General features: G+C 35.4%; 1 protein-coding gene across 7 annotated transcripts in view; it reads right to left on the bottom strand.

Annotated features, from left to right (window-relative positions):
* Positions 1 to 261: 261 nt before the first annotated feature.
* LOC115963003 overlaps positions 262 to 23837 on the bottom strand; it is a 24481-nt gene continuing 905 nt past the window's right edge. Inside the window, exons 2-25 of one of the 7 annotated variants that reach the window (XM_031081886.1) lie at positions 12369 to 12480; positions 11482 to 12245; positions 11295 to 11385; positions 10725 to 11123; positions 9674 to 10477; positions 9480 to 9572; positions 9174 to 9239; positions 8900 to 8980; positions 8710 to 8798; positions 7650 to 7728; positions 7408 to 7533; positions 7229 to 7297; positions 7059 to 7155; positions 6848 to 6959; positions 6248 to 6326; positions 5018 to 5174; positions 3459 to 3613; positions 3039 to 3118; positions 2679 to 2784; positions 2395 to 2454; positions 1238 to 1337; positions 1040 to 1131; positions 889 to 958; positions 262 to 769 (exon numbers count right to left, since the gene is read on the bottom strand). In XM_031081886.1, coding sequence (XP_030937746.1) covers positions 3104 to 3118; positions 3459 to 3613; positions 5018 to 5174; positions 6248 to 6326; positions 6848 to 6959; positions 7059 to 7155; positions 7229 to 7297; positions 7408 to 7533; positions 7650 to 7728; positions 8710 to 8780 — 960 coding nt within the window. In that variant the 5' untranslated portion in view covers positions 8781 to 8798; positions 8900 to 8980; positions 9174 to 9239; ... (4 more) ...; positions 11482 to 12245; positions 12369 to 12480 and the 3' untranslated portion in view covers positions 262 to 769; positions 889 to 958; positions 1040 to 1131; ... (2 more) ...; positions 2679 to 2784; positions 3039 to 3103. Of the gene's footprint in view, positions 770 to 888; positions 959 to 1039; positions 1132 to 1237; positions 1338 to 2394; positions 2455 to 2678; positions 2785 to 3038; positions 3119 to 3458; positions 3614 to 5017; positions 5175 to 6247; positions 6327 to 6847; positions 6960 to 7058; positions 7156 to 7228; positions 7298 to 7407; positions 7534 to 7649; positions 7729 to 8709; positions 8799 to 8899; positions 8981 to 9173; positions 9240 to 9479; positions 9573 to 9673; positions 10478 to 10724; positions 11124 to 11294; positions 11386 to 11481; positions 12246 to 12368; positions 12481 to 18865; positions 19041 to 23837 lie in introns of those variants that run through there. The other 6 variants (XM_031081887.1, XM_031081882.1, XM_031081885.1 and 3 more) reach the window with 6 other exon arrangements.

Below are 23837 nucleotides of genomic sequence, written 5' to 3'. Positions count from 1 at the left end.
CCCTTAAGAATGTCTATGTGCAAAGGAATGAAAGGATACATACTATCTCATTCACCATCAAAACCAAATTATTAGTTTTTCCTTCTTTCATAATTTCAGGAAACCCACGTTTGATGTTGAAATTGGACTTATATAGTAATGGTTTAACAACTCGAGCAACATATATATATCTTCCAATTTACCATTGATCACTATCTCTTCAAGTAGCATGTGAAGCACAGGAGTCAGGAAGAAAATATAAAGCAATGGCTACTTCCATGCTGTAAATAAAGCTCACACAGATTCGCATAAAAATTGGTAAATAAAGTAAAGAATTAGTGATCATCACATAACTGGGTTAGTAATTTTCCAGGGTAAATATGAAGTGTATTTGAAAGCCTAGTTCCATACACCGATGCATTCATTAACAGAATGGTGCAACAACTAGAGTTTCACCACTTGCATTGCTGCTGACAGCATAACCATGACACTACTCATGTGACAAATACAAATTTCCCGTAGCTTGGAACACTTCTGAAACATTTCGCCTTTACACACATTAATTATCAACGAAGCCAAAGTCTTTGACCAAAACCTCCTGCTCTTTCAAAACCCACGACAGAGAAGCTAACCGAACCTAAATAATGCTACTTCCAAATGCAGACTACCTTTGACATTCAGGGAAAATTGTTTAGAATTTTCATGAAATGTATTTTTCCTGCTGCGCTTGAAGAAGTCTTGCTGAAGACTTTGCATCCATATAGAGAGCTTTCACTTCCTCAATATCCGCCTATAAATCATATAAATTGAAACAAAATTACTAATGTAGTTGATGGAAGAAGAATTCTGCAATATTTTAAATCATCTTCAATCACATTGATTACAGATTAATCCAAATCATATTATTACCTTGCAGATATTGTCACGGCCATTCATTTTTGCCATAATACTGGAGGGTGATAACAGCTGAACTGCATGCCTGAAGAAATGACAGAAGCGTCACTAAATATCTTTTGAGGGATGGGACTCAGAAACAGCAAATCTAAAGATTAAGCCAAACCTTAAGGATGCTTGTAGACCAATGTCACCCAGGTAAGCCAAACTTTTGTCATCTATTACTAGGTCCTCCACATTTGCACGGAGAGCCAAAATCTGACAGTAACAAAGACCACAAATATCAGTATGTGGACAATGATAATATGGTTAGGAGTTGAAGAGAAATTGTAGGCAGTGAGAGAACACAAAATTTGGGTTGAACCTTTATCATGTCAGCAACATCATAAGTCTGTGTTCGGATAATAACCAACCGGTCCAACAAGTCGACAGGTATGCCATGAGGACAGTTCATATCAGTCCCTCTGCATGAAAACAGATTCATATTCAGAAATTTTTATAAGATTCCTGTTCAGAATTTAAAACATCAAAGTAACTTAAGTCAAGGTTCCTAGGCAACTATGAGGTAAGGCCCAGATGACAAAAGCATCATTGTTTGTAGACCACTAAAAACACAAAAGATCAAAGTAATTAAGGCATCACATACAAGAATTAATATATATATATATATATATATATATATATATATATATATAAGCAACCGCTGTCACACATGCCACCAACCTCCATCACTTGCACAAAATCAATTTAACCACCATTTTCATCCAAGCAGGTAAACCCCCACCACTGAGCCCATCTACAACAGAACTTGTCCAAGCACCACAAGAGGTGCAGAACTAGGTTTCCCTTGAACCCCACAAAAACATTTTGAGAGTTGGATGAAATTGCCTTTTCTAACAAAATAAGCGTAGCTATACAGGGACTTAAAAAGCATCTAACATCTTTGGAGGCACTTGGTAACATGATAGTAGATCACACTCAGTGGTTAATTTGGGAATATTAATTGAATTAATCATAACTACTGTATCAAGCAATCTATGTATAGGTACAAATATGTAATATGGATGATATAATTTTCAGGATGGTTCAAACAATTGTTTCAAAAATGGAAGTGCAGACCTAACCACAAATTTGCATAAAATGAGGCAAAACTTCCGAATATCTTCTTTAACAAAACCATCACATTGTGTTTACCACTTGATAATTGAGGATCTCTTGTATGGAGGAGCATATATTGACCATATAAACATACGTAAAATGTACATTCAGTCATAGAAAAAAGGGGGTAGTCTGTCTTATACTATGGCATGAATTTTAATTAGTTCCAACATCATAAAATCCCCATGCCATCAATCAAGGAAATGCACTGTATGACATTTTTATAAAATAAAAAAAATTATTTAATAAACCATCAGATCAGACTATAACTTGTCTTAGTCAAAAAAGAAGTTTCATTATTTTTTTTTTTCAGAAAACCCTCCAGAATAGCTAACAAACAGAATATTTATACAATATTCTTACCTTAGCAGCATCCTCAGGGTTGTTCTTCACAGGTGCATAAGCAAGCCATGCATCCATCACCTAATCATCACAAAATAACTATTGCGTTAACAATGAGCACCACAATAGTGGCAATGTCTTTATAGCATGCACCGTCACAAAACAATGTGAAGTGCTATTATAAGAGAGCAAAATACCAAATCCATCTAAACATCTAAGCAATCAAATTTTGAGAAATGCGTCAGATTGTAAGTGATTTTAACTTGCTGAAAATCCACTTGTTCACTCAAGAAAGAATAAATTACTGTAAATCCAATTCTTGCTGATGGAGGCAAAGTTTTTGTATAGTCTTGCATCATACATTCTAGTCTTGTCGAGGATTTAAATGAAGTTTTGCTAGCATCTTTGTATCTGCAGTAAGATACCATAGAATATAGGATTTACTGATAAACAAAAAGTAGAACTAGTATGTATGAACCAAAAGCAATGCTTATATACATTAAGCTCAGTCTCACTCTTTCTCTCTCTCCCAGTTCTCTTTTCTTTCCCTTTTTTTCTTTGGCTGAGCAAAATATGATTGAATGAACCACCCAACTCCACCCCCCACTTTACCACTTAGAACAGGCCTAATGGTTACAAATCCTATAAGAAGCTTAACAACTTACTAAGCCAGCAAGAGTCACAAGCTGATAAGTTCAACCAACTTAAGAGGCATTAAATTCTAGCTATATCATCCTTGGGTCGGCTGCAGTCATAAGAGAAATTCAAGCAAGTTCAAGAGTCAGTTACGTCTCGTCAGATAATTTCTGTAACGCATTTCCCTCATAGGTCAAACAAATATGCAGCTTAAATTCTTTATATTTTGATGGCATATGCTTCACACAATGTCGATATGGCATTTATGAAAGAAATGCTGCAATTACTAACTACACTCACAGTCAAAAATTTGAAATTGAATCCTGATCTCATATGGAACACACATAGTCAGGAAATGTCCAACACTATTATTATAAATCAGTATGTCACTTATGAATTTAAGAATATGCAACATACACAAAAGAACTAGTAGCTAAATGAAAACAGACCTGAACTATCTCCTCCTTTTTGTGAACCTCTCCTTTAGGAAGTGGAACATACTCTTCTGCTTGAAGGTCAAATTCTGTAGCGAAAGCATCACTTCTGCCCACCCTCTTTACTGCTCCACTATTTGCTTCAATATATATAACATCACCAACAGCCACTGCAACATTGTATCAGGTAAACCAAAAAAGGATCAAACTATAATCAATTTTTTAATTAGATTCTCCTTTTGAGCACACCAAACCCCAGGTTAAAAGTTTTAAAATAATTAAATAAAAACAGCAGGAAAATGAAGAACAGGAATCAAAGTGACATGACATCAGATTGAGTTGCCTGTCCTACGTTTAAAAGAAAATTAAAATTAAAAATAAAACAGAAATTTGCCCCAAAAACAAACGACCTGGCATACTCAAGCACATGTTGCAACACTAGTAATACTGAATTTTTTATTAGGAAAAAAAGGGACGTAAAGTATACAGATGATGTGTACAAAGGTTCACCTAAAGACCACATTTAAGATTCATCTTGTCTAGAAAATCTATTTATAAACCCAAAAAATGAGGATGCAGCCAAAAGCAAACAAGCAAACATTCACTCATACTGATATCATTTTGTTCTCTACAAATCACCCATGTTATATGTAGAGTAGCATTCCATATTGATCCGTTACTTTGCCCTCCAAACATACGGAACAAATCAGTAACCTTTGAAGGTATCACCCACTCAAAATAAAGAAAACGTAAAAGACTCTGATTGCTCAAATAAGACTCTGATTCCACTATTTTCCCAAAGTCATGTACTCCCAATTTGGATCAATAATATGGCCAGAATAACTAATTTCGTTTACGTCATCTGTATCAACCAATTATTGGGCTCATTTAGATGCAACTCTCTAACCAAAGAATATCTCATTCTGCAACACTGCCATCCAAAATCAGTTATGATTCTAAAAGGAATACTAATAAGACCATATATTCTTTAAAGTTGACTAACAGCTAGGGACCATGTATTCAGTGGAGCTATCAACTAGGTCTTTCATCTATCCCAATCATAGAGTAATGCCTTTTTTACACATGGCAAAACTGATTGGAAAGCAGTCAAGCACAATACTACACTATAATCTAGGAAAGTGAAAATTTCAAAATACATGCTTTTATTAATGTCTCTGAACATATGATGGAATAAGAGTACAGGTAATCATGACTAATTGACCATCTGCTTCCAAATTCAAAAGGTCTAAAATAGTCCATAAGTTGCACAAATTTCTAATCAATTAGAAAATTATCAGCAAATTACTTTGTGCCAAACACAGAGGGGTCTATAGATGATGGCTAAGCCATTCTCGCATAGGCAAGGACATGGGAAACCTTTTACATCTCTTGTATACTTCCCATATACTTGGATTGTGGCCCTTTGCTCTTCTAATGAATATTTTTTACTTATCACAAAGTGTACACTCAAAAACATGATTCATACAGTAGAAGTCTCAATAACTATCCCCCACTATAGCATAAAAATATTGCACACATATCCTAAGGATGCCATTTTAGAAGGATCAGATTACCTTTAAAATTTTGAGCACCAGCACCAATACCAATAAATTGTATAGCCCGAGAATTCATGGTACCAAACTTTACATCCTTGCAAGAATCATAGAACCCTTCACCAAAACTGTCAGTTACGTAAAAATCAATCCCATCCACAGTCATATTGTTATTAACCTGAAAAAGGAATGAGTTTCATAAATAAAGTTAAATGTTTACGTGCACCATTATGTATCTATCTCCAATAAGACATACACACATGTATGTATGTCACACACACCCACTTTAACAATACCCTCTTGCAGCACAACCCAGTAACAAAAATCAATTGAAACATGCTATGCTTCTCTTCAAGTTTCATGATAGCTAATTATTCATTTCATATTAACCAAAGCAACAATGTCATAGACATGTATTTATCAAAGAAAAAAAATTCATAGAAATGTAAAAACTCCACCTGGTATTTCCATGTTTCAAAATTCTTCCAGCCAAAAAAGTTATTACAAAAAGATTTTGACAGAAGAAAATATGGTTCATAAATAGAAACTTTCATCATGTCAGTTATCAAAAGTTGCATATACTCTCTTTGAGGTCGCTGGTTAAGTTTCAGGAAGATTGGTCTCCCATGTTTTTGCTGTGTTCTATCACGTTTTCAGTTCAAATCCTGAATAGTATTTTTACATTATAACACAATATATTTTCCTACAAGTAATAAAAATTTATTCAGAGAGAGAAAGTACTTTCATGCACACTAGATGTGAACACAGTATTAAGATTACAAGCTCCAATCGTTATAAATGAAAAGAAAGGGAATCAATAAAATCTATAATAGAATGCCAATCACTAATGGCTATGGTTTGGGACCAATCAAACAATGATTTCAAAAAGCTTCTCTTGTACCTCCACAACAGTTAACCTAGAAATAGCACATTAATGAGAATCTGAATATTGCTCAAAAGGAGACAACTCAGAACAATCAATAGAAAGTCCAATAATAATTAGAGTAAATTCTCAGCCCTTCTATGCTTATTAGAGCTCAAAATGCACTAATTACTGCAGTCCATTTACTTATGGAAGAATAAATAACATATGGTTAATTTACTTATAAAAAACAAATAGTTTTTCAGAAAATACTAAATATGGTTAAGAACACCATATAGTGGAGAAATGGAGAGTGTGAGATCAATTTTCTCAACAAAAGGGGGGAAAAGTCATGGATAAAAGTTTTATTCCTTTCAAAATCCATGTACCATAATATATTCTACCACCATGCCACGATACTTTTTATGTTCCTCCTCTTTGGTGCCTTCCAACTGATCTGCAAGGGCCCTACAAATTAACAAGAGCAAACAACTTAAACTGCATTTAAAAGAAAAAGGTTTGCACACAAATATATTTTTGTTGGTCAAGACTAAGAGCCACCGATAGTGTACCAGAAAAGCTACTTATCAAACAATGATTTATATATATATTTATATACACATATACACAAGAGATGCTGAAAGAATTCTGCATGTGTGCAAACATTAAATGCAACCTTACAATATACATAGTAGTGCATATAGATTATTATTCAACCTTACAATATACATATAGATTATTATGCAACCTTACACAGAATCTTGTCATTTATATATTTATTATTCAGATTACATAAACCACATGTCAGCATATAGATTCAAGGCCATTTACCTACATTAAGGCTAGGACTGTTATTATGGGAAATACGCAAAGAAAAAGAAGCAAATAAATGAAAGAAGAAAAGAACAAGAGAAATTATGAACACAACCTAGAGAATTTTACCAACTTTTAGTCACTTATGCAATCAAAAAATTAGAGATATAGCTGACCTGATGGGAGTTAATTCCTCAGGAAGATGGGAATTATGGGATACATCCTTGTTTATCCCTTTTGATGACTGTGCAGCAAATTCCATTAGCAAAGCAGCAAATAGGAGTAGAACTGCAAGGAGTCAACCTTAGATTAAAACCCACCAAAAACAAGAAGGAAAGAGAGTTAAGCAAATTTACAATTTCCAAGGAGCTGAACAAGCAATCATACATGGCCCCAACGAAGCCATTCCGGTGGCAAACAATGACCCAAAAAGTTGGCCAACTGTGGCACCAGCACCAATGAACCCAAACAATCTTGAACCTGACTGAATACAGAACAAGTTAAATATGAATCAAAATATCAACTTGTTATCAGATATCTTGTGGCAGCAAACAGACCTCACTGTCCATGACATCAATTACTCTTGCCCAAGTTGAAGAAATTGTTATTAGATTAAGTAGAGCAACCTTCAAAAAAGCAAAAATTCCCATGAAGATCTAAATTTTGGAAGTACTGTACAATATCTAAAAGTCAATAAATAATAAGTAGACCTTAAAAAATAAGATTACTGTCATACCCAAAGGAAGAATGCAACTCTCACTAAAATATAAAACCATCCATGGTTATCCCATTCTACAGAGTATGTAGAATTAGCATCAACCTTTTGTTCCTCTTTTGAAGTAGAGGATGAAGCCACTAATCCCTAGACAAGGGGGGAAAAAGAGCAAATTAGTGCGGGATGAAAACAGAATCAAATTTGGGGAGTGAGCAAGCAGCTCAATAAAAAGCAATTATTTTATCATAAGATTCTAATCTTACCTTTAATTTGGATAATGAATATCCAGCTGATGAGGAAAGCCATAGAATGAAGAATAAAACAACTGATATGCTAAAAAACCTGTGTATCAAAAATTCAAAACCAATGCCTGGAATTTCAAGAAGCAACTATTACAGGAGGATATGTGAAGAAACATAACTTGAAACTAAAGGGAAAACCAAAACAATAAAAAAATGTGCTGACTTCAAAATGAATTTTCCTTTTTTTTTTGCTTTTATAAATGAAAATTTATTCACAAAGATAACCAGATGAAAATTAATTTCCAGTCAAGAATTTTCCAATGACAATATACATGAAGATACACCCAAGCCCAGCAAGTAGCCCTTGTTCAAACATAATATGAGTGAAACCATGAGCAAGTAACCATGTGTTTCTTCCTTATGACCCTCTACAAGCTACTCTACCAATCAAGCAACCATGTGCTGCCCTAGACAAAAAGCCTATAACCCAGGAACAAACACAAATTAAGCCATGCCATTACTCCACAAATTATGTAACCTTGTGCCCATTTTGACTTATACCCAAATCTCTTAATTAAATCACAGAAACCCATTATCCCAGGTAATTGTATCCTCATTAAGACGAAAACAAAAAACTGGGGCTTGGCTTGCTTACAAAGAAAGACAGTACAAAATGAGCAACAACAAAATACTCAACCATTAAGTTAGCTCAAAAAAAAAAAAAAAAAAAAAAAAAAAAATTCCAATCATTATTTTTGTCTTAGTAATTACCTATACTATTATAGCTTCAATTTTAAAGTTGATACTTGAGAAACAAACACATGTCACAAGAACCCAATAGCAACTTTAATTGAAAAACCAAAAAATAAAATAAAATAAAATCTCAAACCACTTAGAACCCAGCAGGCAAATTATTATTTTTTTAAAATCTAATCTTTATTTTTACCGCTGTCATACATAATTTGAAGAACTCAATAAGTGACAGCTTCTTATAGATTGTAGAGAAAACTAACAAACAAACAAAACAAAAGAGTCAACTTGGAACCCAAATCAAAGCAAAACAGTAGCACCAAGAATATACCTCAACTGAGTAAAGGCCCATAGATGCAGACGCGAATATAGCTTTTTACTAGAATCAGCCCTCTCCATCATTATTGAAACCTAAATCCACTTCCAAACAACAACAACAACAAAAATTCAATAGCATAGCCAATTAAATAAATTCAAACAATAATTACGGTCAGCAACATAGCATATTAGGTCCTACATACCTCAAACAAGTGATCAAAGAAAAAGTGTGTTAAACAACCAGCAGCGATCAACAATAAGCATTGCTTCCTAGTAAGTGGTACCTGCAGTATAAAACCAAACAAGACTATATTACTACACTTAGCAGCAGAATGACTTACAAAAGTAATTACTCACTTTTATTTCCTAGAACTAAGAGGCAAATTACTTGGTGCAGTGCAACTATTTCAAATTAATGCAGCTAAGTACATGTATGAAACCCACATTATATATGGAAAAATGCAATTGCTTACTCACCCTTCTTCATTGTCATCACAACTTTATCAAGCCCATCAATAACTTGCTCTACCAACAAATCGAGTCCTCAAGGCAGTCAATACACAGCGTAAAGGTGAACAAAATCAGTAACAATTATATATATTTAAAGATTCATTTTACAACAAAATCTATAACAAAAATACATAAAACATATTGTGTTAGAAGCATAAAGATTCATTAATCTCTAATCTTAGAAAGGGCAGCTCCATCCATCAATTAAAAGAATTCACTAATGCATATTAAAAAGTCGATATTATGGTCCAATTCCATGACTTTAGCACTTACTCAAGGTTCACCAATTTTGCATTTTTTAACCCTCGTGTAATGTTTGGACGGGGGAGGAGGCTGCAGGGCATCATCCTTAGGCTCATCATCATGCTGCAAATTCCATTAGATGCATGCAATCAAGATTCGGTATAATGATCAGAATAAAGTGAACTACAAAATATATCATTACATTTTAATTAATGTTATCATACCATAGAGTTGCCTCGGTGTCCTATTTTGTGTCCACCTATCCCACAAGTGGGTGCTCTTCTAGTGCGTTGCGGTTTACCTCGTGGGGGTGAGGGCTGATGAGGGGGATGCTTGTCTGATACATCAGTATGTGGCTGTAGAGTGTCAATCCCAACCGGAGGTTCCAGAGGGTCAGATGAGGATGCAGTAGGTGGGTAATGATGCTCTATGTAGAGGCCAGGAGTGGGTGCAGTAGAGCTGGTGGGTGGGTAAGAGGGTGTCTCGGGGAGTATAGGAGGGGTCACATTTTGATCAATACTAAGATCAAAATCGGGCTACGAAGGTGGGCTGGGTGAAGGGACCTCGGGCTGAGGAGATGCATCTAGGATGTGTGGAGAGACCTCAGGCTGAGGAGATGAGTGCGGGATGGGTGCAGGCATCTCAGGACTAGTTACAACCTGAGGGGTTGTTGCACGCTGACCACGGCCCCTGGCTGCACTTGTGCTTGGGCTTGCTGTAGCAGACATACCACGGCCCCTGGTTGCACTTGTGCTTGGGCTTGTTGTAGCAGGCTGACCACGGCCCCTAGCTGCGCTTGTGCTTGGGTTTGCAATAGCACGCTGAGCACGGGTTCGTGTACTTACGGGTGTTGCACTTGTGCTTGGGGTTGCAGTAGCTGTTGGTTTAGTCTCATGCCCATTGTTTGTCTGCCCATTTGCTGCAGGACCACCACCAAGTCCAGCCACATTATTTAGGACACGCCGGACATGGTTGTGAGCTTCGCTGCCTTCAGGAAGCATCGCCAATAGCGCTAAATGACTTTGAATCTGAAACGGAGAAAGAACCAGTACAATCATATTTGAGACAGTTATGTATCAATTAATGAATGGATAATATAGTACTTATTAATCTACTAAAATACTCAACTAAAAACTAACAGTTTTATTAGAATACTATATGTAACAGAAATTCTTTAATCAGATTTACTGAAAAATTCATAGAAACTGATTCTACGTTCATACATGTACTCAAGTAAAACGAAATAGGCAATAAAATCTAATTAGAACACATTACCATTATATCTAATTTAGCACTGTTGCAGTCGACATACTTTCGAGTGACCGGACGGTACCAGATGTAATAGGCATGATCGCGGGGCATCTCACCAATCTGAGGAGGTGCATGACAAACTTGTTGTCGTCTCATTTCCCATGAAATGATATACGGTCCATGCTCCTCCCTCCAATTCCTTTCCACCTTCCCACGTAAGTCTATTTTATGCAGTCTATCATCGTAGACAACATCGTCAGGCCGCTGCTGCGCCAACCCAAATTGTTGAAGGACACGGTCCGGGTGGTGTCTCTCTACTATGAAAAAACACACAAGCGGCATGCTTGTTGTCCACGTATCCCTCCCTGCAACGCAGAACTCAGGAAGGTGGCCGAAGTCTGCCTCGTATGGCTGCCACACAATCTACAATAGAAACAAAAAACAATTATCATAGCATCTTAAAAGGTGAAACAAGGGAGAATACATAGATAAAGGGAAAAACAAAAATTTTAACAAAAGATATGTTAAAAGATGAAGCAATCATATTCTTAAGGGAAATTATTATAACCAAACCGAATTTTTGAATATTATTACCTGGTCTGGCTGCATTGTCACTAATTGCTCGCGATAGTGGACTAAGGCCGTGCTGGATGGCCTACTCTTCGGGCTTGGCACCCGCACCCACCTACAATTACGAGCGAATAACATAAGAACGATAATACAATTTAGTTATTAAGAAGAGTACATTGCATAACACACTAAATATTAGGAAAAAACTTACTTAAATGCAAGTGGAGCATATGGCCATGGGCCATAATCACATCCAGGTGGGGGCTCTATCCTCGGGCACAAGCATGACAACCTTGCCCATGCCCAATACTGGACCAAGGTGCACACCCCACCAAACTGCGATGCGCCTTTCTCGCTTGCCCGACACAAATCCCTGTACAACCAGGCCAGGCAACCACTATCCCAACTATACTACCGTGGATCACGAAGGTTGTGCATGAACTCCAGGAACATCAGATGCACCCTATCTCCTGACTTGTCCATGAAAAGTTTATCCCCTACTAGCGCTAAAATATAGCACCGAGCATACTGGTGTATCTGAATCTCTATTGCGTCATGAGGCAGTGGCGCTGCAATGGCCTCAACAAGTCGGCTGATGAGAATTCTTTGACCCACCAAAGTTTTATTGTCATTCGGCGGAGTAAAACCAAACAACTCCCCACACACTTGACTCCACGCCCCATCCTCCACAGTAGTCGGCCCAACCAAGACCTCACCGTCTATAGGAAGTCCGAAAATCACCTCCACATCTTGTAAGGTGATTGACATCTCACCATGTGGAACATGGAACGTATGAGTCTCCGGCCGCCATCGCTCAACTAGGGCCGATATTAGGCAATGATCTATCTCTTTGGAAGGGGCTCTAAATAATCCTTCCAGCCTTAGCAATTTGATAATGTCAATCACCCGATTATCTTGCATCTAAACATTTGTCATCTCCTTAGTGCGACCACGGCACACAAGTGGGCCCGGGTCCTACAAAATCAATAAAAATTATAGCGGTTGTTAGAACTAGAAATACAACTTTGAAAGAACTTGCTAACTAAAAGTCAAAGTCAACGTAAAAATTAAAGCGGTTATTAGAACTAGAAATTTCACCTCGCCATTCCAAATGGCCTCTGATCGATGATATGGTTGTCGCGTCAACACTGACCTCTGACGCGGACCGGGGTGCAAGATCTCTAGCTCCTCATCGATCTGAGGCTCCATACTGCAAAGAGTATAGACAATTAAAAAGGTTATGAAAACCCCAATTTCTCTGTGCCAATGTCTGATAAGAGTTCATATATTTTCATTCCATCACCTTCAAAATTATATATATATATATATATATAGAAGATTCAAATGACAGTTAAACATTAGAAGTGCATAAATAACATGTAGGTAAATAAAAGTTTACACTTGTTGGAATCATAAATTTGAAGTGAAAAAGAAAGAGTTACAGAAACATTCAGGCTTCAAGAGCATTAGCAAAATGTGACCAACGGACCATGTAAGAGGATGGCCCTTAACATCAAATTTGTAGGCCTTCTACATTCCTATTCACCTTTGCTCATTTTCCACTTGTTATATATGGTGTCCAAAGTCAAGTCATAATTTATTAAAGCCTTTTGGATTTAGTAACTACATCTACAATCTTTAATACTTACTGAATCCTTGTCAAGTCTACGTTTTTATCATTATGAACAGTGCATATGACAAAATAAAAAGTAAAAAAAGATAGTTTATTCTACTCACAAAATTAAAGGCAAATGTCATTGACAAAGAACTTCTAACTATATCGAACCCGTTACATGTGAGCATACAACTAAATACATGTTACACTTGAAAGTTGAAACCACTACCCACTACAAAGACAACAAATACAACTAAACTAGAAAATTGTTGCTAAACATGGCTCTTTTGCTTATCATCTGTTCAGGAGGTTCATAAGCATGATGCACTTAAATGACACATGGTTACAACATTACAATTTACAACGACAAAAGGATAAAAGAAAAGAGAAGGTTTTTATAGCAAGTCTGAAGTTTTGCAAATCTGCTGCTTTGAAAATTCAGTTTCGCAAATCTGCTGCTTTCGTAGACTTATGAGAATCTAAGGGATTTGATTAATGGTTTGTCTCAATGACTTGTGATGTTCTAGGATGAATGTGTGACGGCCCAGCTAAGAGTTAGTTTCCAGATCAGACTAATAGAGCTGTACAAGGGCATCAAATTGGGGAGAACGTTCCGAGAAAGGACAAGATCAATTTTATTATGAATATGGTAAGTATAACCATATGAATTTTTTTTTTTTTTTAAATAAACGCAATAGCCAAGTGTTGAAGGGGCGCTAAACTTCAACGATAAAATCACTCTTGGGCTAAAATTTAGAGACCAGTACTGTATTTTGGCTAAGGTATTAGACAACTTATGCTTTGGTGATTGAGGCCTTCATATGTCAACTATAGATTTATATTACTATTATTTGTTCTTAATATATAGTAAATATTACAAATATGTTTTGTTTTTCCATGTACATGCAATTTATTTTCTTGAGAACCAATTGTTAGGATACTCGTCAAGAACCAATTTATTTCTGCAGCAGATATTCGTCAAGAACCAATTGTTAGGATGGTTAGGGTATTTACAAGCAGCTAATTATTAGAAACTGATTTATGCTTTAAGGACAGTGAGAATAGCTATCTGAGACTTAAAAACACATACATACATACATATTTATGCTTTAAGGAAAGTTGAGACTAGCTATCTGGGACTTGTATTACACAAAGTCAGATTTAAGTAAGTAATAAAATGAGTCACATTAAGGAATCCTTATTACCACCTCAGCATTTCAAAGGCTCTTGTGGCCCTCTCTCTCTTCCCCCCCCCCTCTTTTCTTTTGGCATTTAACTTGCAGAAATAAGTTTCCAGTTCATGTTTGTGCAACCTTTTTCCAAACTTTTCATAATTCTGCAGCATGCAAATATTGGGTTGTGTTCTAATCTATTTTTGAGAACTGGAAAAATAGTATTTAATTATTTTAAACTTCTGTTTCAATGATAAGAATATATATATATATATATATATATTTAAGACTGATTCATTATTTTTCTTTTATGATTTATATGTTATAGTCCTTTGTTAATCTCTCCTAGGTGATTAAATGGATGCTAAGCAAGGGTTAGGGAACTACATTGGGAACATATGGGCAACTAATACGAGCTTTAGATATGGACCATAGAGCAGAGGAAGCACACAAGGTTTGGGTACAGAAAATTGGCATGGATCTACATTCAGTTCCTTCGCAGCTGTGCAGACTCATGATATCTGTATATCATTGAAATAACATGCTAGAGGATCTTGTAAAGGTTTGCTTCTCCCTTTTTGCTACCAGTTGTTTGTTTTATGTTATAGTCCTTTGCTTCTCCCCATAACATATTTTTGTGATTTTGAAATAATGAACATTTTCTAGGGAGGAGTTGAATAATAGAGCTGATATTGATGGAAGATTTGCGCTTGAATCCCAATAATGAAGTAACTCTTAAGAAGTGATAACTTTATATTTCTCTACCTATGTCCACTTATCTATCTCTCTGCATAAAATACAAGAAACATTAAATCTAACAATTAAAAGGAAAATTAGAAACAACCTGCTTGTCTGAAGCATGCAGAGTTTATTAGGTAAAATATTTATTACTAGTCAGTTGTTAAAATTCAGGTCTCTACTACTACTTAAAAAAAAAAAAAAAAGAGGTACTCTGTTATGAAAAAACAGATCCTTCCACCTGAAAGTTTCTAGCTCAAATACCTATGTTTGTAGTATGGATTTTAATTGACTTGCTCAAATAGTTAAACAACATTTCTGCAGCTCAACTAATACATCTTGTGAAACGGTGAAAATGCCTTAATGAGAACTATATTCATCTTCTACTATGAAAATGTTGCTTTATTTTCACAAGCAAGGATTTAGTGACAAACAGTATTAGTTTATGCCAATGAGCTCTAGCTCAAGTAGCACTTCCTCTCCCCATAAAAATCTGGGTTCAAGATTGACTTGTCACAAGTGTAGCTTAGCAAATAAAAGAAAAACATAGCTTATATATGTGTGTGTAAATCTTTTGTTAAATTTTTAATTTGATTTACTATTGTTGTGCAAGTGATATTCTAAGCATGCAACATCCCTAGTTTTGCATGTCTAATCATATGTTGTAAACCTTTCATACCTTTTTTTTCTCCTTACAATTATATCCTTTTCATCGCCTAAAAGGGTCACATCCTACCAATCATGGTGTACCCGATGCTTATCCCATTACTTTCCTTAAAGTATTTTCAAAGTTCTGAAACATTTATGAAGCATCTGATGTGATGGAAGTATCTAAAGAAATTCCATATCATTGTTAAGTATCTGAAACATTTAGAAGTATTGACGCGAAGCAGTTGTTACCTAATCATGGAAATCTGACTGAAGTGGGTGCTATGCTGATTTGACTAATGCTTCCGTCTTATGTTTTCAAACTTTAGTTACTTACTGTTCAATGCTAGCAAAAATTGCTCTGAATGGCCTCTCATCATTCAGTCAATTACACGGCCATTGATATTTGAGAAGAGCAGAAGGCAAGTTGGTGTTATATTGTTAAATGGTAATCTTGGACACCTGATGCCTCTCCCATTTCTGCTTTTTTTTTTCAAGGGTCTTGTACCGTTTGGTTTTCTTTTTGTTGTCTAGTGGGTAGCTAGGTGATTACTATTGTTTTTCACCTTTTGTGCCAAGTTATAAGTATTATTCTGGAAAATTGAGTACTATCTGTTCTTGTTTGCTCATTTTTCTTAGTATAGTTCTGTTACTCTTTCTTATGTTGGTGTAATTAGATTGCCATTCCTTTTGACCTTCATGCACTTTTGTCTTGTGTCACTTTGTAGCTATATTGAATATATTTTAAGATGCATACTTTAGGATCTTTACTTTTCATGGATTGTTGGAAATCTTTTGAACCTTTTGGCTTTCCCCTTGATGAGGACAAGGAAGAGCTCAAGTAAAAAGATGATTAAATATACAAAGATTCAAGAATTGTGGTCTAGTTTTGATGTCGGACCTTCTTTGCACCTTTTATAGGTCATTTTAGTTATTAGTATTGAGTCTTTTAGGTTGAGAAGCTGCTGGATCAGTTTTAATTAAGTTCTATTACAGCTCCTTGGCCGTACCAAAGGCCCATGAGTCTTATTTTATGTTTACATATTATTAAGTCTTTTATTTAATTATTATTAGTATTCCTATTCATTCTAGGAATAGGTTATTTAGAGTCCAAGTCCTACTAGGAAAAGGATAACTATAGTCTCTATATAAATACTCTTTTGTAGTCATGTTATTTTAGAATATTTTGATTAATAAAATTCAGCAGTTTATTTTAAGCTTTGTTTGTGTGATGCAAACTTCTCTGAGGTGTGATGCCAAGGAACCTAGGTGTGATGCTTAGGAAGACCTAGGTGTGATTGCCTAGTGTTTTATTTAAGTTATTTTCTGTTTATCCCCTGTTTCAGCCCCCAAACAGCCGTCAACATTCATACTTTTTCTAACCTAAACTCATAAACAATAATCCTTATTCAAGAATTCATCAAGAAACCTAGTATAGTGCTGAAACTTCTTAACGGTTGTGCATCACCCCTCATTCTTATGTGATGGTGAAATATCTTCTAAAGCTGATTATGTATTCAAAAGTTAAAATTGAGGAAAAGCTAGCCCAAAAATTTTCGATTGAGGACAAAATGGGGAATTTTTCCACATGTATCTGTGGTGGCTTGAGGAGGATTTGTAGATCAAGGGTTTAGAGTTCTAGAGAAAAGGTTAAGGCTCAAATTGGCTACGGTTTTATTTAATTTTTTTAATGGTTATTTAGTAGAGAAAATATGTGGTTTTTATGATTTTGATAGGCAAGAGAAAGGGCTTGACTTGGGATTGTGAGGATGAAGATAAGGAGAGTAATGGATGGCATTCAAGGGCTGTATGAACAGTATCCACAAATGGTAGTAAAAGAAACAGAAGAAGAAATGAGAGGAGAAAGTGAGAAAAGAACACACGAAGGCCATCATGCCTCAATGCTCAAAACACACAATATTTTGAATAATTAACTCCATCTATTCTTCTAGTACATTGAACATATATATAAGGACTCCATCTATTATGGTGGGTGGGGTTCTGTATCTGAGGTTTACACACTAGGGGTGGGTCCAAAGGGCTCTTCCTTGACGAGGTTCCACATAACCAAAAATATATAAGGACTCTTTCTTGTAGTAGTAGCGTTAGGAATCCTAGTTTGACAAGTAAATTAAAATCCTAATAAGGTAATAGCTAATAAAATACTAACTTGGACTCGAAGAAAATAAAACTTGAGATACTTAGGATCTCAACAAATTCTAGACTCAAACAAATTATTAAATACACTTAATTCACAAGGATTGTTGTAATTATGATCTTGCCCATAATACATAATTGACCATAACTTGTTAAATAAAAACCCAAATTAAAAAATGTTAGCTTATGACACATATAACTAGTCCTTTAAAACTGTAAGACTTTTACTTCAACTGGACTTCACATGTGGGCCCCATAAAATAAGTCATAAATAGAAGAATTTGCAAAGTAGTAACAAATTAATCTTCTATGGCTGCATCAATTGCTGATGGTAGTTTCCACTCAAATATCCCTGTTTGTTCTCCCAAAAGGAAGAAATTACACCATTTTCTTGCTGATCATCTGTAAGGGATATTTACCCACCGTTGATGCCTTGGCTGGTAAATCGGATATACTTTGATTTGTTTTTTTAATGAATCTACCTGCTTACTAATGATTGTAACTTTAATTAGTTTGTATGAAGTTTCTTTAGACTTCATGAATTTGTTTAACTTCATGAATTTGGTAGTGGAGAACCAAGTTATGATATGGTAGTGATGGAGGTTATGTGGTGTCAATACTGCTGATGATGACAATGCATGATGGTGTATATGTGCCATGTCATTTAACAATTGCATTCCACCCATTAAGGATGGTATTTGTTTTTAAATGATGTGGCAATGTGGCAACATGTAATGTACACCTTTATATTTGTAAAAGACTAAATTTTTACGATAATTATCCTTCTCCATTTGAAACAAATGGAAATGATACTAATAAGCAGGACTCATGCAACAAATTGATACTACTAAGTACTAAATATGTCTAGCGTAAACCATGTTGTTGATCAGTAAAGTTCCTAACTTTATCTTGTCAGAGAGAGAGAAAGCATTCCCACTAAAGGCTGAGGATTGTATGATACACTAAACCTGTATTATTGATATATATATATATATATATATATCTGTGGCATTGGAAATCTCTAAAGCTGTTGTTTTTGTATTACCTTTGTTTAATTTCTCTAGTTTATGTGACCAAAATAGAAGTAAGAGATTATTAGGTGCAGTGAGTCTCTATTTCTTTCATGAGATGTGCTACCACTAACACTGAGCTACAAAAACCCAAAATTTCAAGAACCCAAAACAGAAAAGAACTCAAATTTACAATACCCATCACACAAATCAAAAAATCGCATAAAGAAAAAAAAGAAAAAGAGAACCCAGAACCTGAAAAGAGAGAGTACGAACGGCGGGCTACGAATGGCAGGCTACGAACGGCTTGAGAGTGAGTGAGTGAGTTTGAGAGTGAGAGTGATTGAGTGAGAGAGGGCGGAGTTTGAGAGTGAGTTTGAGGAACAGAGTGAGTGAGGTTGAAAGGGTTCCTGTAAATGTGCCGTTTGAAAGTGCTTCTGATTTTTGTTTCAGTGGTAGCCAGAAATCGAGTCTTATAGACTCGATTTATTGTGGCTCCACGTGGCATTTTTGTCCACGTAAGGGATAATGAAAACAACGAACTCGAGCTTTAAAAACTCGAGATGCTATTTTTACATATTCTTCTAAATCCGGCCAACTAACAAAATTATTGCCACAGTGAGTTTATTTAGCAAGGGTGTTCCACTTATGTGGGTTGTTTCTTAGCAAAAATGTGTAAAAGTTGGCACTTTTTCTATTTTCCAAGGACTGATGCTCTTAAGAAGTGCTTTCCAAAGAGAAACATGACAATTTATTGTAATGACAAATATTAATATATTATTGCAATAACTTGATATAAATTATTTTACAATTTATTGCAATAACAAATATTAAAATATCATTGCAATAACTTGATACTAATTATTTTATAATATATTGAAATGACAAACATGAATTAATTATCTATAACAACGAATATATTATTGCAATAGTTTGATCTAAATTATTTTTGCCAATTATTTGCAATCTATTGCAATAAGATTTGTGAAGTAATAGTTTATTATTATAAGATATTCGAAGCAGTAAATTGTTTACTGTAACAACGTATATATTATTGTATCAAAAACCCTCACACTCCATGTGAGTTCCGTGATCCGTACTCCCTTTAGATGACATATTAGCATGTCGGTTCTTTCTCATAAAGGCAGAGTGCGCGGTACTTAACCTCCTTGAAAGCGATTTTATCACTATTTAGATATCTATATCAGCATGTTGGTTCCTTTTCATATTTTTTATGGTTAAATTGCAATTAGAAGGAATGATCTTTGACAAAGAAATTAAGGAAAAGGAAAAGGAAAAAAAAAAAAAACATAAAAAGTACCTAAGGGCCTGTTTGGGTAAGGCTTTTTCATCACTCAATTTCCGTCACTCAATTTCCATCACTCATAACTCATAACTCATCACTCATTTTTTCACACTCATTTGGCAACATCACTTTTATTTTCATCACTCAATTTTTTCACACTATTCATGGGTCCCACACCTGTCAGTCAGTACAGTGTTTTTTTTTAGCACCCAACTCACCGAAGCTAATATATATATAATAAAAAAAAAAAAAAAAAAAAAACCAAACCGAACAGCCAACCTAGGAAAAGAAAAAGAAAAAGAAAAAAAAAAAACAACAACGCTAACCCAGGAAAAAAAAAAAAAAAAAAAAAACTGAACGGCTAACCCAGGAAAAGAAAAATAAAAAGAAAAAAAAAAAAAAAAACAGCCAACGCCAACCCAAAAAAAAAAAAAAAAAAAAAGGTGGTCAAAAGTTGCGGCTGTGGGTCCCTCATGTGTGTTTATTTACGGAAATGCCATTGAGTTATGAGTTATGGAAACTGAAAACAGCCTTTTGTTGTTTTCAGTTTCCATAACTCATAACTCAAAAATCAGAGAATTGAGTGATGAAAACAGAGTTATAGAAACAGAGTTATCATTTGGTCAAACAACCTTTTTACTATGGGTCCCACCATTTTTGAGTTATGAGTTATGGAAACAGAGAATTGAGTTATCAAAAAACTCAATCCAAACAGCCCCTAAGCTTCTAAGTAGTAAAAGGGATGATCCAGTCTTATGTAGCTAGAAATCTATAAATTTTGCCCTCACCAACAACAAGGTAGCAATACAGGTAAGGTCCATTTGCAAGATAACTTAGGGTCTGAACGATTCTTATATAAAAATTTTAAAAATTGAGTGGAAAGAAAAATCTATATGCACTTAAAGCATTGTCAAGCACTCAAAATCGAAAGGACATATAATGAATATAATGATAAAGGTCATAAGTAGTGTGGACGCAAGGAGAAGCTCGGCCAAAAAACAAAGAAAGGAAGAGCTAGAGAGTGAGACGACAGAACTTAAGAGAGGAGAGGGCCAGATCAAAAAGCACTGCTGGTGGTGGTGATGTGGGACTTAGTGGCTAGTAGCAATGATGGAGATTCGGCCATGGGTGCACGAGAGAGAAAGAGAGAGAGAGAGAGAGAGAGAGAGAGTGAGTGTGTGTGTGTTTTTAAAATTTGGACAAACTAAAGACAGAAGAATAGAGAAAGGAAAGAGGAAAGGTGAATCATGCGGATCGTTAACGTTTCTTATATGAGGTGTCAACTTTATAACCATTAGATTAAATCGACAGTCTAGATTGATAGAATTGCACACCGTGCAATACCCTGGGTATTGCATGGGATCTTAATCCTAAAAATCATCTTTGATCTTTGTAAAGGTACCCAAAAAAAAAAAAAAAACTATTTTTAAATGTATCATAAATGAATGCCCTAAACCTTTTCCAATACATACTTTATTAAAGATATTTGTTTTATATTAGATTTTGTTTAAATATTGGTTTTTTGTATTATTTTTCCTTTGTGATAATGATATAGATACTGTAAAAAAAAAAAAAAAAAAAACTCTTTCGCAGTGAATTTTTTTTGTTGCAATAAACTATTGAAATGAAAAAAAAAATTTGTTGCCCATTGTTACAATAAACTTTATGGCAATAGGTTATTGCAACAACAAATTCATTGCAATGTTGTTTTGTTGCAATAAATATTTTTATTTTTATTAAAAAAAATTATTGCAATGAAATTTATTGCTGCTATAATTTTTTGCAATAATTTTTTTAATTGTAATAAATATGGTGGGAGTAAATCGGAAAACTTATTGCAACAAAAATGTTTGATGCAATAGGTTACTGCAACAAATTTTTTTAATAAATTGGCTTTGGAAATATATTGCAACGAATCATTTTGTTGCGATAGGTTACCGCAAATGACATCCCAAGCTGTGGGACCCGAAATCTGAGGTCCCAGCCCATTTTGTGTTAAGGGCCCAAAGCCCAGGCCGAGGAGCCCTACTACTGAGGACGCGCAATGAAAGCTCCTTGAAAGCCCAAGGATGTGGCCGAGGACGATCTCACGCTCAACACCTCACAAAACGCCTGAAGAAAAGGACAAACTCAGTACAAGAGAAGTACAAGGAAGAAAGTTGCCAACACCGTAATGTGGAGCTCTGCGTCTGACAAGCCCATACTGCAGACCTTGCTATTTAACTTTTCCCAACCACTTTGATGTGTGGATTGATAGGACGAGTCATTACGCCTAAAAAAGGAAAAACTGACACTTAGATGAAGAACGAGAAGTAAACACTAGTATAAAAGGGAAAGAGAGCTGAGAGGGGTGGAGGATCCTAGAAAAAAAGAAGAATGGTGAGAATGTGATGCTCCTCGGATTAGTCCGAGGAGTCAAACCCTTCAAGCCACATCGATGTAAGGCTTAGCTATTCAGGCTAAACCTACCTTTGTATGAGCTCCCGTTAAACTAGGACAAGGCCGTTACCCAGCAACCAAGGGCAAGCCTTTCAAGCCCATTCTCTACAAATTATATTGTTCGGGCCCATTACATACGATCCCAATGTTATTCTTGGATCGTTAAAAACCGTGTCCCTACACAAGCTATTCACTCATTGGGCCATTTGAACTCTTCCACAAAAACTAGCAAGTTTCTGCTCTATAGCCGTAATAGCCTTCATCTGCTCTAATCTTAGCGACTATTTTAATGCTCTATTAAGTAAAATATGAAATTAAACAAATTTGTTTATATAAAGCATTAGTGTCCATTTAAAATTTATCACCCACATTTGTGCATTCACTTGTTCGTTTTTATACAAAGTATCATAAAACCTGGAATAGAAATGAACAAAAAGCAAGAATCTATATCATTATATGGTAGAAAAGGCAATTTTCATAGATCTACAATAGCCAATTCAGTAAGTACTATACCTCTCAAAATGGTAGATCTAAGAATACAAGGCCTTTATGACAGATTTGTGGGAAACTAGGCCATTTGGCTATAGACTGTTTCCATAGAATGGATTATGCATATAAAAGGAGACACCCCCTCCAACCAAACTTGATGCAAAGGTGTCTGCCTCCAATGCTGCTCACACACAAGAAGCCTAGCTTGCTGACTTTGTAGCAATAGAGCATGTCACTGCTAGTCTTAACAATCTATCCTATCCAAAACCTTACGATGGACAAGATCATCTCACAGTGACTAATGGCCAGTCACAGGTAACACATATTTACAAACTCCTCAATTCCCCTTTCTTTCAACTCAAAAATGTTCTTAGAGTCCCTAGTATTTCATCAAATCTAGCTTTTGTGCATCAAATTTGTAAAGATGACAAATGTTGGTGCTATTTTGATGAAACCAATCTCTCAATTTAGGATTTAATCTCCAGGAAGGTTCTTTACCAAGGCAGGAGTGAGAATGGTGTTTATCCCGTAGCCAACCATTGTCTCATCAACTAGCCATTCTAATTCCAGCTGGATGCTATGGCATACAAGGCTTGTATATCCCTATTTTCAAGTTTTACATAATGCAATTCCTTCTTTAAATGTACCTCATCACACTTCTCAATTAGGCTTAATGAGTTGTGAGCAATGCTTACATGGGAAAATGCATAGATCACCATTTCCCAAATCTTGTTTTCAAGCTTTTGCACAGTTCAAATTATTTCATAGTGATCTGTGGGGTCCTGCCCCAGTCACTTCTGTTAATGGATATCAATACTATGTGTTGTTTGTTGATCACTTTACTAGGTACACATGGTTATTTTTGCTTAAAGCTAAATCTGATGCTTTTTTAGTATTTACACAATTCAAAGCTTTCTTTGAAACTCAGTATTCTTCTAAAATCAAAATCAGTTATCAACCACATTTGTTTTTATACAAAGCATCATAAAACCT

This window comes from Quercus lobata, chromosome 10, assembly GCF_001633185.2.
Source record: "Quercus lobata isolate SW786 chromosome 10, ValleyOak3.0 Primary Assembly, whole genome shotgun sequence".
Taxonomy (NCBI): domain Eukaryota; kingdom Viridiplantae; phylum Streptophyta; class Magnoliopsida; order Fagales; family Fagaceae; genus Quercus; species Quercus lobata.
Note: the sequence above shows the minus strand (reverse complement) of the source record. Positions and strands in the feature narration are given on the sequence as shown.